The sequence below is a fragment of the Elephas maximus genome, chromosome 18, assembly GCF_024166365.1.
Source record: "Elephas maximus indicus isolate mEleMax1 chromosome 18, mEleMax1 primary haplotype, whole genome shotgun sequence".
Lineage (NCBI taxonomy): Eukaryota > Metazoa > Chordata > Mammalia > Proboscidea > Elephantidae > Elephas > Elephas maximus.
Genome location: NC_064836.1, coordinates 84,316,899 through 84,331,914, shown reverse-complemented (window position 1 = coordinate 84,331,914; position 15,016 = coordinate 84,316,899). Strand labels below are relative to the sequence as shown.

Here is a 15,016-nt window from a genome sequence, read left to right as displayed (position 1 = left end):
AAGGTAAGCACGGGCTTACTTGTGCTTACTTACTAATGTGTAGTGAACAACTTCACCTGGGTTGTACACCATGATGTGGTGTGGTGAAATCCATATGAAATTGTTCACTACAGATCACTAAGTAAGCACAAGGAAACCCCTGTTTATCTTGCTTATTGGGTACTCCGCCCCTGGGTAATAACATTGTATAACTATAACTTCTCAAGTTTAACCCTATAAATGTTGAAAAAGAGCCTTGAGGTTAGCTTTAGAAACTACAACATCAAGTGTAATATAAATGTGTAATTTCAAATTCTATGCACGCTATGTGAAAAAAACCAACAAAAACAACAAACAGAACATCTCCTTCAAAAACCTGCCTAAATTTGTGATCTGTCCAAGGATGGAAATAATAGCAGAACCTGAATGCTTTCATTATTCTCAAAATTTTTAAATGTTACACAACTAACAAAAAATGTACCAAATACTGAGAAACTTTATATAAAAGATGAAAGTGTACAAACACACGTATTACACACACACACACACAGAGGAGAGAACTGCTTAACAAAAAAATGTAAGTACAATTCGGACCATAATTGTTATTATTCCAATTACCCCTTTAAAATATTGTTTTACAATATGATCAGATCAGATCAGGAATAGGATATTTAAAAAAATACAGATTTCAATCTAATTAAAATGCATCTAGAGAAGTACAAGGTTCTTGATGAAAACACAATACATAACATCAAAGAAAATAACAGCTAAATTAATCAGAATGGAGAAGCTGATGCTTCCTTCTAAGCAGTGTACATTTTGAGTAAAATTCTCACAACTCATTTAAATCCAGCGTCCTTTTAAGGTATGAAAAGGACAAGGTTAAATAATTTTAAGTTGTAGAACAAGCTTAAAGCCATCTGTCCATCTTTACTGAACCGATAAAAAAATGTTCTGGTTAACTAAAATTCCCGTGCGAACAACCTAAGTGCCCATCAACAGATGAACAGATAAGTTATAGTCCATGCACACAATGGAATACTACACAACAATAAAGAACAATGATGAATTCACAAAACATCTCACAACATGGATGAATCTGGAGGGCATTATGCTGCATGAATTAAGTTAATCACAAAAGGACAAACAGTATATAACATCACTATTATAAAAGCCCAAGAAAAGGCTTATACACATAAAAAAAACAATCTTAGATGGTTATGAGGGAGGAGAAAGGTAGGGAGAGAATCACTAACTAGACAGCAGACAACTGTTAACCCTGGTGAAGGGAAAGACAACACACAATATAGGGGAAGTCAGCACAACTTGACCAAGGCAAAGTCACAGAAGCTTCATAGACACATCCAAATACCTTGAGCGACCAAGTTACCGGGACTGAGGACTAGGGACCATGGTCTCGGGAGATAACTAAATCAACTGGCATAACACAGTTCATAAAGAAAATGTTCTACATCCTACTTTGGTGAGTAGTGTCTGGGGTCTTAAACACAAGTGGCCGTCAAAGATACATCTATTGGACCCATCACATTTGGTGGAAAGAAGAATGAAAAAAACCAAAGACACAAGGAAAATGTTAGTCCAAAGGACTAACGAAGCACAGCCGCCACCAGCCTGAACCCCAAAGAACAAGATGGTGACCGGCTACCACCACAGGCCACTTTGACAGGGGTCACAATAGAGGATCCCGGACAGAGCAGGAGAAAAATAAAGACCAAAACTTAAATTCATAAAAAAAGACCAGACTTACTGGTCTGACAGAGACTGGGAGAATTCCCGAGACTATGGCCCCCGGACACCCTGCTAACTCAGAACGGAAGCCACTCCTGAAGTCCACCTTTCAGCCAAAGATTAGACAGGCCTATAAAACAAACAATAACACACATGAGGAACGTGCTTCTTCGCTCAATCAAATATACAAGATGAAATGGGCAACTCCTGTCCAAAAGCTAAACGAGAAGGCAGGAAGGGACAAGAAAACTGGACGAATGGACGTGGGGAGCACGGGGTATAAGGGAAAGGGGGAGAGTGCTGACACATTGCAGGGATTGCAATAAATGCCACAAAACAACTTGTGTATAAATTTTTGACTGAGAAACTATAATCTGCACTGTAAACTTTCACCTAAAGCACAATAAAATTAAAAAATAAAATTCCCAGGAAAATACAAACAAATTATAAAATTATTTAAAAAAAAAAAAACAGGCCAACAAGGAAAAGCTGTACGGATATCTGAATATTATTCAAACTAAAAACATTGGTAAAGAAACACATCAAAGGAAGAAAATTAAAATAAAATGTATGACTTACATTAAAAAGCAAATGTCACTATGTACTTACATTGAATATCTAATATGAAAGAATCTCGGATATCCTTTTGCAAAGCTGGATGTTTTACAACACAAGTAATTCGTCTTCCTCGAGCAAATCTGGTTGGAAACAGCTTATACTGGCTGACAATTGTTGCCGTTTCGTTTGGAAAAGAAGTTGTAGTAGATTCCATTTCACCAAGATCGCCTTCCCAGTCAATGTGTGCAGCTGGTTTACCCGTGGCTGCAATACAAACGGCTGCTACTGTTTCATTTCCTCCATCAATTAAAGAATCTGGACCTTTTATCAGGTTCACAGTGGGTTCAACTGTTTAAATCAAAAAAAGTTACATTTCATGTAAGAAATTGTATTTGCATCCTTCCAAGCCACAACTAGTCATATTTTATAAGCTTAGGGACAACTGCATGTAACACACACACACACTTTTGAGGTAAGGGCAACATCAACTGGATTCTTGGAACGAGAGATGATCAAGATCTAGGACAAAAAAAGAGACCAAAACTTTACAGGTCCATTTCAGATATGGCTCTCCCTGGTACAGATACGCTTTACAGGGCTAGGTGAGTTCCCTCCCCCCAAAAATTAGAATATAAAAAGCATTTCTGTGAATTGGATCATAATTTCCATTATAAGATTAAAGGTATTATTGTGGAATGGGGAAAAAAAGGTAGTATTAATATATAATGCCTCTTCTTACTACAAAAGCATTTAAAGGAAATACTTTTTTAAAATAAGTTACCGGTAAAGAGCCTACACTTAAAATGTTAAGAAAATGTTCCTTTGTTGGTTTTGGGGAACATCCAGCTCAATTGGCATAATATAGTTTATAAAGAAATGTTCTACATTCTATTTTGGTGACTAATAACTGGGGTCTCAAAGGCTCGTGAGCGGCCACCTAAGACTCCACTAGTCTCACCCCACCTGGAGCAAGAATGAAGAAAACCAAAGACACAAGGGAAAGATCAGTCCAAAGGACTAATGGACCACAACTACCACAGCCTCCACCAGACTGAGTCCAGCACAACTAGATGGTGCCCAGCTACCACCACTGACTGCTCTGACAGGGATCACAATAGAGGGTCCTGGACGGAGCTGGAGAAAAATGTAGAACAAAATTCTAACTCAAAAAAAAAGACGACCAGACTTACTTATCTGACACAGACTAAAGAAACCCCAAGGGTATGGGCCCCGGCCACCCTTACAACTCATCCAAAGATTAGACAGGCCCATAAAACAAAACCAGCCTAAATGGGCACACCAGCTCAGGGGCAAGGACGAGACAGCAGGAGGTGACAGGAAAGCTGGTAACGGTGAACCAAAGATTGAGAAGGGGAGAGTGTTGACATGTCGTAGAGTTGACAACCAATGTCACAAAACAGTATGTACATTAACTGTTTAACGAGAAAGTTGTTTGCTCTATAAACCTTCATCTAAAGCACAACTTAAAAAAAAAAAGTTCCCTTGAAAGAAGCCACAGGGGACAAAACATCTTTTTCTTGCCCCAGTATGACTCTATAGCTTAATTTAAAACACCTTTAAACTTTTATCTTTAACTTCTCTCATATTAAAAAAAAAGAGGGGGGGGGCGCTGATTAAGGCTGTTAAATTTGTCCGACTACTTTTGCTCGTAATATATACAGATATTAAACTAACGCTACCATGAAATATCACTAATGGTTTTGTTTACTGGGATGTACATGCCACCATCTTCTGGTAACGGAAGTTCCCAAGTGCGCAAAAGTAACCTTAATGTCAGAACCTCTCCATCTCTCTCACATATTTCCTAGCTATCTCTTCCTCTTTGTCAGCAATTTCAGTCTCGCCTATAGTTTACTCTGTGCAATGAGTTTTTATTTCAATGACTTCTTTTTCTATTTCCAGGATTTCTAATTGGTTCTTTCACTGGTATCTGTTCTTGATGTATATGTACCAGTTTCTGATTCATAATTTAACACGTATTAATCTTTTTCGCTTTGCATTTTCCTCTAAGACGCAGTGTTGTAAATCAGCAAAGGGTAAAGTGCAGGCAACAAGTGTGATGAATACTTTTATAGCGAACACCCATATAACCACCATAAACGTTGACAGGGAAGATTATTAGCATCCCAGAAGTCCCTTTTAAATCTCTTCCTGATTTTAATACCCCGACTGCCTCAATGTGAAACCATTATACTGACTTGGCAAATAATTTTTTGCTTACTTAGTCATTATAGCTCTGCAACCAACAAATGCAAACCTAAACGATAGAGTTTAACTTTGCTTGTTTCTGAACTTTATATGAGTGGAACCAAACTGCATTTATTTTTGTATAGTTTGCCTTTGAGTTCCTGAGATTCAATCATGTTGGGGTATTTAACTTTAGTTTATTTTTGGAATTCTTTTCTTCAAATTTTTATTTTGAAATAATTGAGATTCATATGCACTTGTATAGATTATTAGTTTTAATCACTGTATACCCAAACCCACTGCCATCGATTCTGACTCACTGCAACCCTATACAACAAAGCACAACTGCCCGTAGGGTTTCCGAGGCTGTAAATCTTTAAGAAAGCAGACTGCCACATCTTTCTCCCAAGCAGCAGCTGGCAGGTTCCAATGACCGGCCTTTCAGTTAGCAGCCAAGTACCTCACCGCTGCACCACCAGGGCTCCTAACTGCTGAAGTTTATTTACTGTTGGGTATTTGGACTGCTTCCTGTCTCAGATAAACACGTTATGAGAAGCATTCTCATTCACTATCTTAGTACCTTTTGCATAGATTTCTCGTTTGTCCCTTGCAGAACTGCATCAACTTTACCAGATAATACTAACAAATTTTCCAAAACATCAATTTATGTCCCAATCTTAAGAGCTCCTGTTGGGCAGTGTACTTGCCAACAGTTGATTGAGCAGATTTCTCAGTATTTGCAACCTTGAAGGCAGGTAATGGCCTGTCAGTGAGATTTACTCTGCATTTCTCAGATTATGAATGAGATTGAGGGCCTTTTCCAATGTTAACGGACCATTTGGAATTTCGTGGGGCAAAATGCCCATTCGAGCCAACTGTCGTTCTTTCTGCTGTGGCAGAAGTTCTACAGACTTGGGAAGAGTCTTTTTTGATTACACGTGGTGCAGATATCTTCTAACAATTTCGTTGGCCTTTTTATCCTTCTTACCGTTAACATACACAGCAAAACATACTTGTACAATTCACTGACACTGACTGCATTCTTCAAGTCGCACAACCATTCCCACGCTCCTTTTCTGAGTTGTTCCTCCCCCATTAATACAAACCCACTGCTCTTCGAGGTTCCTGCCTCATCTTAGAGTTGCTGTTGTCAGTTTGGCCCCATAGAGATAGATCTTAAAAGAGGACAATGCTCAAAGCAGACATTCTTTACTAGTTAAGCCAACCTACTGTTGTTTTTTAGAAGCCTTCGAGGATGTTTAAGGTTTAAAGGTTATCTCAGGGCAATAATTTGAGGGGTTCATCTACCCTCCGATGCTCCAGAAAATCTGGATTTCATGTGAATGTGTAATTCTGTTCTGTACTTCCCTCCCTTAGATAAGGATTCTCCTACAGAATCTTTGATCAAAATGTTCAATACTGGTGGCTGGGCACCACCCAGGTCTTCTGGTCTCATGGCAAGAGAGGCAGTTGCTCATGGAGGTGATTAGCCTCACATTCCATACCTTCTTCGTATTCCTGACTCTCCTTCTTCCTGTTGTTCCAAGAGAAGAGACCAACTGTTGTGCTTTTACTTGTAAGCTTCTAAGACCCCAGGCACTATGCAACAAACTAGGTGGCAGAACAGAAATACTAAACATGTAATTAGGCCAATTAAATGGGATCTCTCATGAAACCATGACCCTAAACCTCTAAACCAAGGAACCAAATTGCATGAGGTATTTGGTTGCACCTAAGCAACCTCAGCAGCTGCTCTTTATTTCTTTTGTCCTTGTTGTAAATACACCAACCACACAACTTTTGCCAATTAAACCGTTTACAGGTGTACAACTTGTTGACAGCAATTACACTCATTGGCTATATATTGGTATGTTTTGATGAGCAGACCTTCTTAAAGTATTCAAATGTACCAGCTTTTATGTGTGTGTGTGTGTGTGCGCGCCCACGCGCTTTGTTTTGCTGTTTTTCCCTTTTTTGGTTAACTGCTTTTATACCCTAAGAAATACTTTTCTACTTTCAGGTCAGCTGCCACGTGATTAAAAAAAAAAAAAAATTCTTCTTCTGCTGCAGGAATTTTATGTTGTTGTTAGGCGCCATCAAGTCGGTTCCAGCTCATAGCGACCCTATGCTATGCACCACAGAACGAAACACTGCCCAGTCCTGTGCCACTCTCACAATCGTTGTTATGCTTGAGCCCACTGTTGCAGCCACTTTGTCAGTCCATCTTGTTGAGAGTCTTTCTCTTTTCTGCTGACCCTGTACTTTTCCAAACATTATGTCCTTCTCCAGGGACTGATTCCTCCTGACAACAGGTCCAAAGTATGTAAGACACAGTCTCGCCATCCTTGCTTCTTAGGAGCGTTCTGGTCTACAACCAGAAATTTTATACACTGACTTATTTTCTTCAGAAAGTAAATAAGCACTGTTTTTCAACAGTCTGTATCTGATGACACCTTAAGTCTTTGCAAGTCTGTTTTCTGTTTGTACTGGCTGCTGCTTGCCAGGTCTTCCTTACTTGCACGCATGGTTATTCAAACAAAATGACTATATTCCTGTGCTTGAATAATTACTGTAGAAATAATTTGAGGCCCAGAATAACAGTACCTTCCTTCCAAATAAGATGTGCATTTTGTTCTGCCACACTCCTAAAAATACTAACCCATCCAACCAAACCCAAATCCATTGCTATCGAGCAGATTCCGACTCATAGCAACCCTGAAGGACAGAGTAGAACCACCCCACTGGGTTTCCTGGGCTGCAATCTTTAAGAAGGCAAACTCCCACATCCTTCTCTGTGGAGTGGCTGATGGGTTTGAACCACTGACGTTTTTGGTTAGCAGCCGAGCACTTAGCCACTGCACCACCAGGGCTTCTTCTAACCAGTCCAGGATATCCTTAATCTAAGTTCAGACTACTTAGGTGATGGAAACCAGGGCTAGAAGTCTACAAGAAGACTAGTTTACTTCTGGTTTATTCTGAGAGTGTAAGCCTTTGAGATACAAGGTGTATACGAGAAGAGCTATTAGACACTTCATCTTGAAGACAATGGTACTCGGGCATATGTTCTTCTCACTTCTCAAGGGTCTCAAGATCTTGGCTCAGCATCTCAGTTTCTTCTGAATTGTCAAACATCCTCAAGTTGAATATAGCTTTTTGTACTAGGGTTATTGATTGATCAAAGGTTTTTATATAAAGTACAAGAACTAATGGCTAGAAAGGTAAAGTTAGAACTATGCTGATGCAACCTGAATGTTAGGATGGACTGCCTTGGTTCACTTACTCTCAGTTAATTCAAGAATAACTTCTCCCTAAATTTCTTCCGTTTTTGCTTACTCAAAACCTATCTATCTTTCAACGACTGGCTCAACTATTTCTTTTATAAAACATTTCTAATCTACCAAGTTCACCAATTCATTCCTATATCCTACTCAATAGCATTTATTGTATGATTGCTTTATGCCAGGGACTCCTACACTTCTATACATTCCATATCTTTTCCCAGCATGGAGGGAACCGGGTCTCTCATGCTGCAGTTCAGGAAGGGGAAAGTGCCAGGTTGTAGGAGACAGCCTTGAGGGGTGGACTGAAGCGAAAACAGGCTTTGCAAGAGTGAACATGAGCGCCCTCACGTGGTCCACTAGTTCATTACAAGTTGCTGAGTCTTTCTTATGCAAGACTCTGGCTTGTAGCCACTACTGTCCACTGCCACTATAAAACCTCTGCCCTTCCACTGCAGGCGTGGAGACCTGATTTGGTCTTGTGGCCACCCAGGACTTGCCTCATCTGTTTGTCTCCCTAATTAACCCCTTTGCTGTCACTCTGGAATTTCCTGCCTCTTTCTTCAGTCTCTCAGCACCCTCCATTTTTGGAGGCAAGTTTCAGGTTACTAGTCCATGCCTGGACAGGGGAGCTATCAGGAGATCTGACAAAGACCCTCCCAGGCCACTGGGGAGATGTACAGCAAAAGACTGTCCACATCACACTGGGTGGAAACGGCTAGGCCCTCATACCACTCTCTTGTTCAACCACTGGCTCCAAAAAGACTGCCTTCAACCACCACTGCCATGCTCAGTAACTGACCTGGGGTCACCCCAGGAGCATGACCTCAACTCAAAAGCTGAAGGGGATCTTAAAGGAGCTAAGAGCTAAAGGCTGCCAGCTAACCATTCCCTTGGGGGAATTTGAGCAGGCACCGCGTTCGGGTTTATTTCCACATAGGTTGTTATTACTTCTTAATCCTTATTCTGTTACTCACCAACCTTCACAAGTTGGTTTACTTTCCACTTTCCACTGCAGTGAAGTAAACCAACTTTCCGCTGCCAGACTATCTTAGTCTGAATAAGCATATTCAAAATTCCACCAGAAATTTCAGCAGTTATCAGACACCCGAGGTTGAAGGTCATTTATTAGGAGCATCAACAGGAAAAGATGCAAATAGCTATGCAAATTTATACTAGCAGGAATAAATAAATAAATTCTGTCTCTTGATGGAATGGAAAAACTTAACTAAAAATGTTCATTGAAAATTTGAGGGGAAATACAGGCAGTCCCCAGATTACAAACAAGTTGTTTCTAAATCTGTCTTCAAGTCAAATTTATACATAAGTCAGAACAGTTAGGTACGGTTCGTATCTCACACAAGTTAGTCAAATGTCTGCCTCAGTATACAGTATATAGTGGACCTTTCTATGCACAAAAAAAATTAAACACTTTCAGATACACTAAAATGTCTCTAACAATAATATTTTGATGCACACCACAAAGTAGCATTCCTTTGTTATTACAAACCATTCCATGAACCTGGAATTTTTAATACAATAGGTTTTAAGGGAGTTGACTCATAACTATGGGTTGTACGTAAGTTGGACGTTTATAACCTGGGGACTGCCTGTAGTGAAAATACGTGTCAAGGAAATTCAACACTTAGTATTATAATTGCAATACTATCTTTCATGAAGTAAGTAGCTTAGAACTAGGTAGCATTATATGGAGAGGTAAGTAGACACAGAAAGGATTTTATTTAAATTAAGAGAATCTAGAATCACAGAATTATAAGACAGAACTTGAAAAATCTTATTTGAATTTTTTTACTTTAAACCTAAGCATAAATACATTCTCAACCATTTTAAATTCTTGAAAATATTTTTGTTATAATCACCACTCAACCACCAAAAAAAAAAAAACAATTTAAGTATACCTACCTAATACAGTTACAGTTGTGGAAGACTGGGCATTTCCAAGTGGGAAGGTAACGGCTTTGCACACGTATTTTCCAGAATCAGAGAACCCCACGTTATGCAGTGTGATTGTTGCATCATGAAGTGAGTCGTTTTTAAACAGGACTCTCCCCTGATATTCTCCCTGAACAGAGAATCCATACTGAGGGTGATGAACTGCAACGGTCTGTGAACTCTTGCCATGTACCTTCTCCCATGAAATCTGTGTTATGGTTTCATTTACTTCAATTAAACATTTCAGTGAAACATTTTTTCCCCATACTGCAGTGACATGTGGCTCCACAATAATCGGACCAGCTAACGCACCTACGGAAAAACAAGAAAAAAAAAAATATATATATATATATATATATAAACTCTTAGAATGGAAAAAATTATGCTAACACATTATGTTATCATTAAAACATATATGTATATATTTACATACACAGATATATACACATTTATACATATGTGACTGAATAATAAAACAGGAGTGGAAAGAATCACGTGTTTCCTGAGCTTGCTGTGAGGAAACGGTGACTCTCAAATGCATCAAGTATCCACCATAACGTGTTGCAGTGGAAAAGCCTGTATCATCTTGAGAGAAATAAGACTAACACTCATGAATACCATAATCAAGCAATATGCTGCTCACTGATAAGAATATTTGAGCATATATAACAAGTTCACCACTCACATACAGGTCCTCGCAGAATAGCTAAAAAGTACTTAAACTAATAAACCAAAATAAGCGCTAAAAAATGGGAAATGTATAAAAGTAACTTTAAAGCCTAGAGTTGTTAAATATTTTAAATGAATATAAGAATGTAGGAGAGAATCAAAAGATAATCAAGAAAAAAAAATGTATTTAAACATGTTCAAACAGTTCTAAATAACAACCAAAAAATTTACACAATATTACAGAGAACCCCTGAGGGAGCAGGAGATCAGTGGGATGCAGACCCCAAATTCTCATAAAAAGACCATACTTAATGGTCTGACTGAGACTAGAGGAATCCCGGCGGTCATGGTCCCCAAACCTTCTGTTGGCACAGGACAGGAACCATCCCCGAAGACAACTCATCAGACATGAAAGGGACTGGACAGTGGGTAGGAGAGAGATGCTGATGAAGAGCGAGCTAATTATATCAGGCGGACACTTGAGACTGTGTTGGCATCTCCTGTCTGGAGGGGGGACGGGAGGATAGAGAGAGTTGGAAGCTGGCAAAAATGTCACGAAAGGAGAGACTGGAAGGGCTGACTCATTAGGGGGAGAGCAAGTGGGTGTACGGAGTAAGATGTATATAAACTTATATGTGACAGTCTGATTTGATTTGTAAACGTTCACTTGAAGCTCAATAAAAGTTAATAAAAAAAAAAAGGGCACAGCTCTGGCGCAAGGACTAGCAGGCAGGAGAGGACAGGAAAACTGGTAATAGGGAGCCCAAGGTTGAGAAGGGAGTGTGTTGACATGTCATGCACTTGTTAACCAATGTCGTAAAACAATGTGTGTACTGTTTAATGAGAAACTAGCTTGTTCTGTATACCTTCATCTCAAGTACAATAAAAGAAATTAAAAAAAAAAATTTACACAATATTATTTCTGTAAGTCCATTTAATGGGGTGCGGGAGGGGGGACAACGAAACACAACACAGGAAAAAAACCCTAGTGGGTGAACTTTACCATCCAAGAGATGACCTAGAAAATTACAGCAAAAGGTCTGACAATGCGCACTGGCTATATACTTCACAGCCATAGAAGAAAGAGTGTTGTGTTTTGTTGTGTTTTGTGTTTTGTTGTGTTTTGTGTTTTTTTTTTTTTTTGTATAACCACTGACCCAAAAAGGTATCAAGTCCAAAAAATTTACCATCAAGCTCTCTCAGCCTTTCAAGGGTTAAAAAAAAAAGCTTTTAAAATTAACCCCAAACCAAACTTGTCACCGTGGAGTCGATTCCAACTTAACAGCAGCCCTATAGGACAGAGTAGAACTGCCCCATAGGGTTTCCAAGGAGCAGCTGGTAGATTCAAACTGCCAACCTTTTGGTTAGCAGTCAAGCTCTGAATCACTGCACTGCCAGGGCCCCAAAATGAATCTAAGGTATATGAAATGACAAAGTATTCCTATGTATATATTGGCAAGCTTTCATTAAGTCTGGAGTCCCTGGGTGGTGTAAATAGTTAAAGCACTTGGCTGCTAAACAAAAGGTTGGAGGTTTGAGTCCACCCAGAGGCTCCTCAGAAGAAAGGCCCAGCAACCAGCTTCTGAAAAATCAGCCACTGAAAACCCTACGGAGCACAGTTCTCCTCTGACATACACGGGATCACCTTGAGTCAGAAACGACTTGATGGCACCTGGTTATCATAAGCTTAGAACCAAACCAGAAAACATACAAACAAAAGAGCAATCTTATGAGTATTAATCAAAAATGACACAAATATTATAAAATAAAATCCAGCTCTGTATTTAAAGAAAAATACACCACGACCAAGTAGGATTATTCCAAAAATATAAGGAGGAGTCTATAAGGTCGTTATGAGTCAGAATCAACTCAAAGACACAGAGTTTTAGAGTTATAAGGAGGAGTCAACATTACAGTTCTAGACTGTTCATCACATTGAAAGCTCACGACTTCCTCGTCTGATATTGAAAAGGCATTTAATAAAATTTAACATACATTTTCTAATTTTAAAAACCTAACAACTGAAAACAAAATGATTCCTAATAATAAAGTATATTCATCTTAAATCAATGGCTATTACCATACCACAACTGAAAAAGGGGCCCTGGCCATTAACGACAGGATCAAGACAGGACCCACTAACTTTACCACTACTCAAGTGAAATTGAAAATTCAATCCAAGGCAATATGGTAAGAAAAAAAAAAACAGAAAGAAAAAGATACATATTAGAAAAGAACATACAGAATTATCTGAAAAATCTATTATGTAAAAAATCCAAGACGGTCAAGTGAAAAGTTATTAGCATCAACAACGTGGTTGTTTACAAAATATATGCAAAATTCATAAAAAATACATAGACATATGTTAAATTGTTATCGGGTGCCGCAGAGTTGATTCTGACTCATAGCCACCCCACGTAACAGAGCAGAACTGCCCCAAAAGGTTTTTTGGCTGCAGTCTTTACCGAAGCAGACTGCCAAGTCTTTGACCCGTGGAGCCGCTGGGTGGCTTCGAACCACCAACCTCTTGGTTAGCAGCCAAGCACTTAACTGTTGCACCACCAGGGCTCCTACATATGCGATTACCTTTATAAAGTTGTTGCAGAAAAAGAATGAATTAGTATGTGCAAAACACTAATATTTAAAACATCCATAAGTAAAGTTGTAAAGGACTTATAAACCCGAGTGGCTGACTTGACAAATGGGACAGACATGCCATGTTCCTGGATGGCAAAACTTAATAGTATATAGATGTCAATTCTCCCCATATCAGCACACAAACTCAATGCAATTCCTGTGAAAAACTGATTAAAATTCTGGAAAAATAGGCTCAGGATAATAGCTAAGAAGTATCTCAAACACTGCAATGACCCAGCGAAGGAAAGTGAAATGCTACAGTAAAAATAATAAATAGTTTGATACTGGTACGTTAAAGCAATTGAAAGTACAGAAATATACCTACATATATAATGAAATATGATGTATAATCAAGTTAGTACTTTGGGTGGAGAAATTATGAATTACTCATGAAATGTTGAAAGGACAAGAGCAAAATATTTGAAAAAAGATAAATCCCTGTTTTACCATATTTTTACACAAATAACGCATGCCTTCTACATTTGTTTGCCAACCGTACCCTTCCCCAGTGAGATACTTTTGTAAGCGCACGGTGCTAATTATTTCTATAGCAACATGTGAAAAAACTGGAATAGCAGTGCTTACGAAAATACCTCATGGGAGGAGGGCGCGGTTGGCAAACAAACGTAGATGTGCATGATCTGCGTAAAAATATAGTATACTAAATAGCATTAAAAAAATATATACCAGATGGAATGAAGACCTAACGTAAACAATTAGTGACAATATGCCTATACATATACTTTTTTTTTATACTAACAATAACTTCTTGTATATTCTATCAGATAGCGTTAATTATCTAGAGTAGGACTGATTACTGAGAGCTAGAGAAAGACATTTTAGTTTTCACTTTGCGTTCTTTGACATCAAATCATTTACAATAAGTAATTTTCCTAATAAAAAGCAAACTAAAAGTAAAAATAAATAAAATTATTCCCCTTAGGTAAAGGTACGGGTGGAAGAGATAAGAGAAACATAATAATCTGGGAGTGGTATTTCTAATTGTATTTCTAATTCTTACAACTCATAAGAATCATGGCCTAGCAGGCCACCATTACTAAAGGAAATATTCTGAGATCAAGGGAAACAGAAAAAAAAAAAACCATTGCTGTCGAATCAATTCCAACTCATAGCGGCCCTACTGGACAGAGCAGAACTGCCCCATAGAATTTCCAAGGAACACCTGGTGAATTTGAACTGCCGACCTTTTGGTTAGCAGCCACAGCTCTTAACCACTATGCCCCCAGGGAGAGGGAAACAAAAAAGGCTGATCTACTAAATCAAAAATATATAAATATATTCTGTAACACTTAAGTGGGAAAAGCCTTTCTCAGCATAACTGCAAAGGTAGAAAAAACACTCAGAAAAAAAGGTCGGTAGATTTGACCAGAAACATTGACCTCCTAAGTGAACAAAGAATATGAGTATGTATTTACAAAGGACCTATAAATGGCAATTTTAAACAAGTTTTCAACCTCACTAAAAAACAAATGTTAAATGATGTAACTGTCAGGTTCTTGAAAATGTCTTTTTTCTATTATTTTTAGTTCTAGAAGTTATGAGTAATTTTTACTTTTGAATTTTTCTACAAAAATGTTCTGAGCATTTTTTGCTCGTTACAAAAAGTTTTTGGTGTATGTTTCTTTGTTTCAATCCTTAAAACCATTGATCAAGGCTTTGTACCTACCCTTCAAATACTTATAATTTGGCTCTTAGATTCCACGAGCTTCTAAATTACATATCCTTCTTTTTGTGTTTTAGTTAGCCAGAGTTAGTTTCTGTTGCTTGCAAACAAAGAGTCTAATACATTTTTATTCCTGGACTAAACCCAAAAGTTAGGAACCACTTCTGAATACGATTTCCCCCATGGGCTCTTAAAACTATGGAGGAATAGATTTATCATTGTGGTTCTTTGGCCAAACTTAGAATGTCTCACTACCTAGGATCTCTCAAACACTGAGCCTCTCCACAACTTTCTGGTATGA

General features: G+C 38.4%; 1 protein-coding gene across 1 annotated transcript in view; it reads right to left on the bottom strand.

Annotated features, from left to right (window-relative positions):
* Positions 1-15,016, bottom strand: part of NECTIN3 (nectin cell adhesion molecule 3) — a 219,412-nt gene that overhangs the window by 145,000 nt on the left and 59,396 nt on the right. The window contains exons 2-3 of the mRNA XM_049857720.1: positions 9,696-10,037; positions 2,338-2,634 (exon numbers count right to left, since the gene is read on the bottom strand). Coding sequence (XP_049713677.1) covers positions 2,338-2,634; positions 9,696-10,037 — 639 coding nt within the window. The remainder of the gene's footprint in view (positions 1-2,337; positions 2,635-9,695; positions 10,038-15,016) is intronic.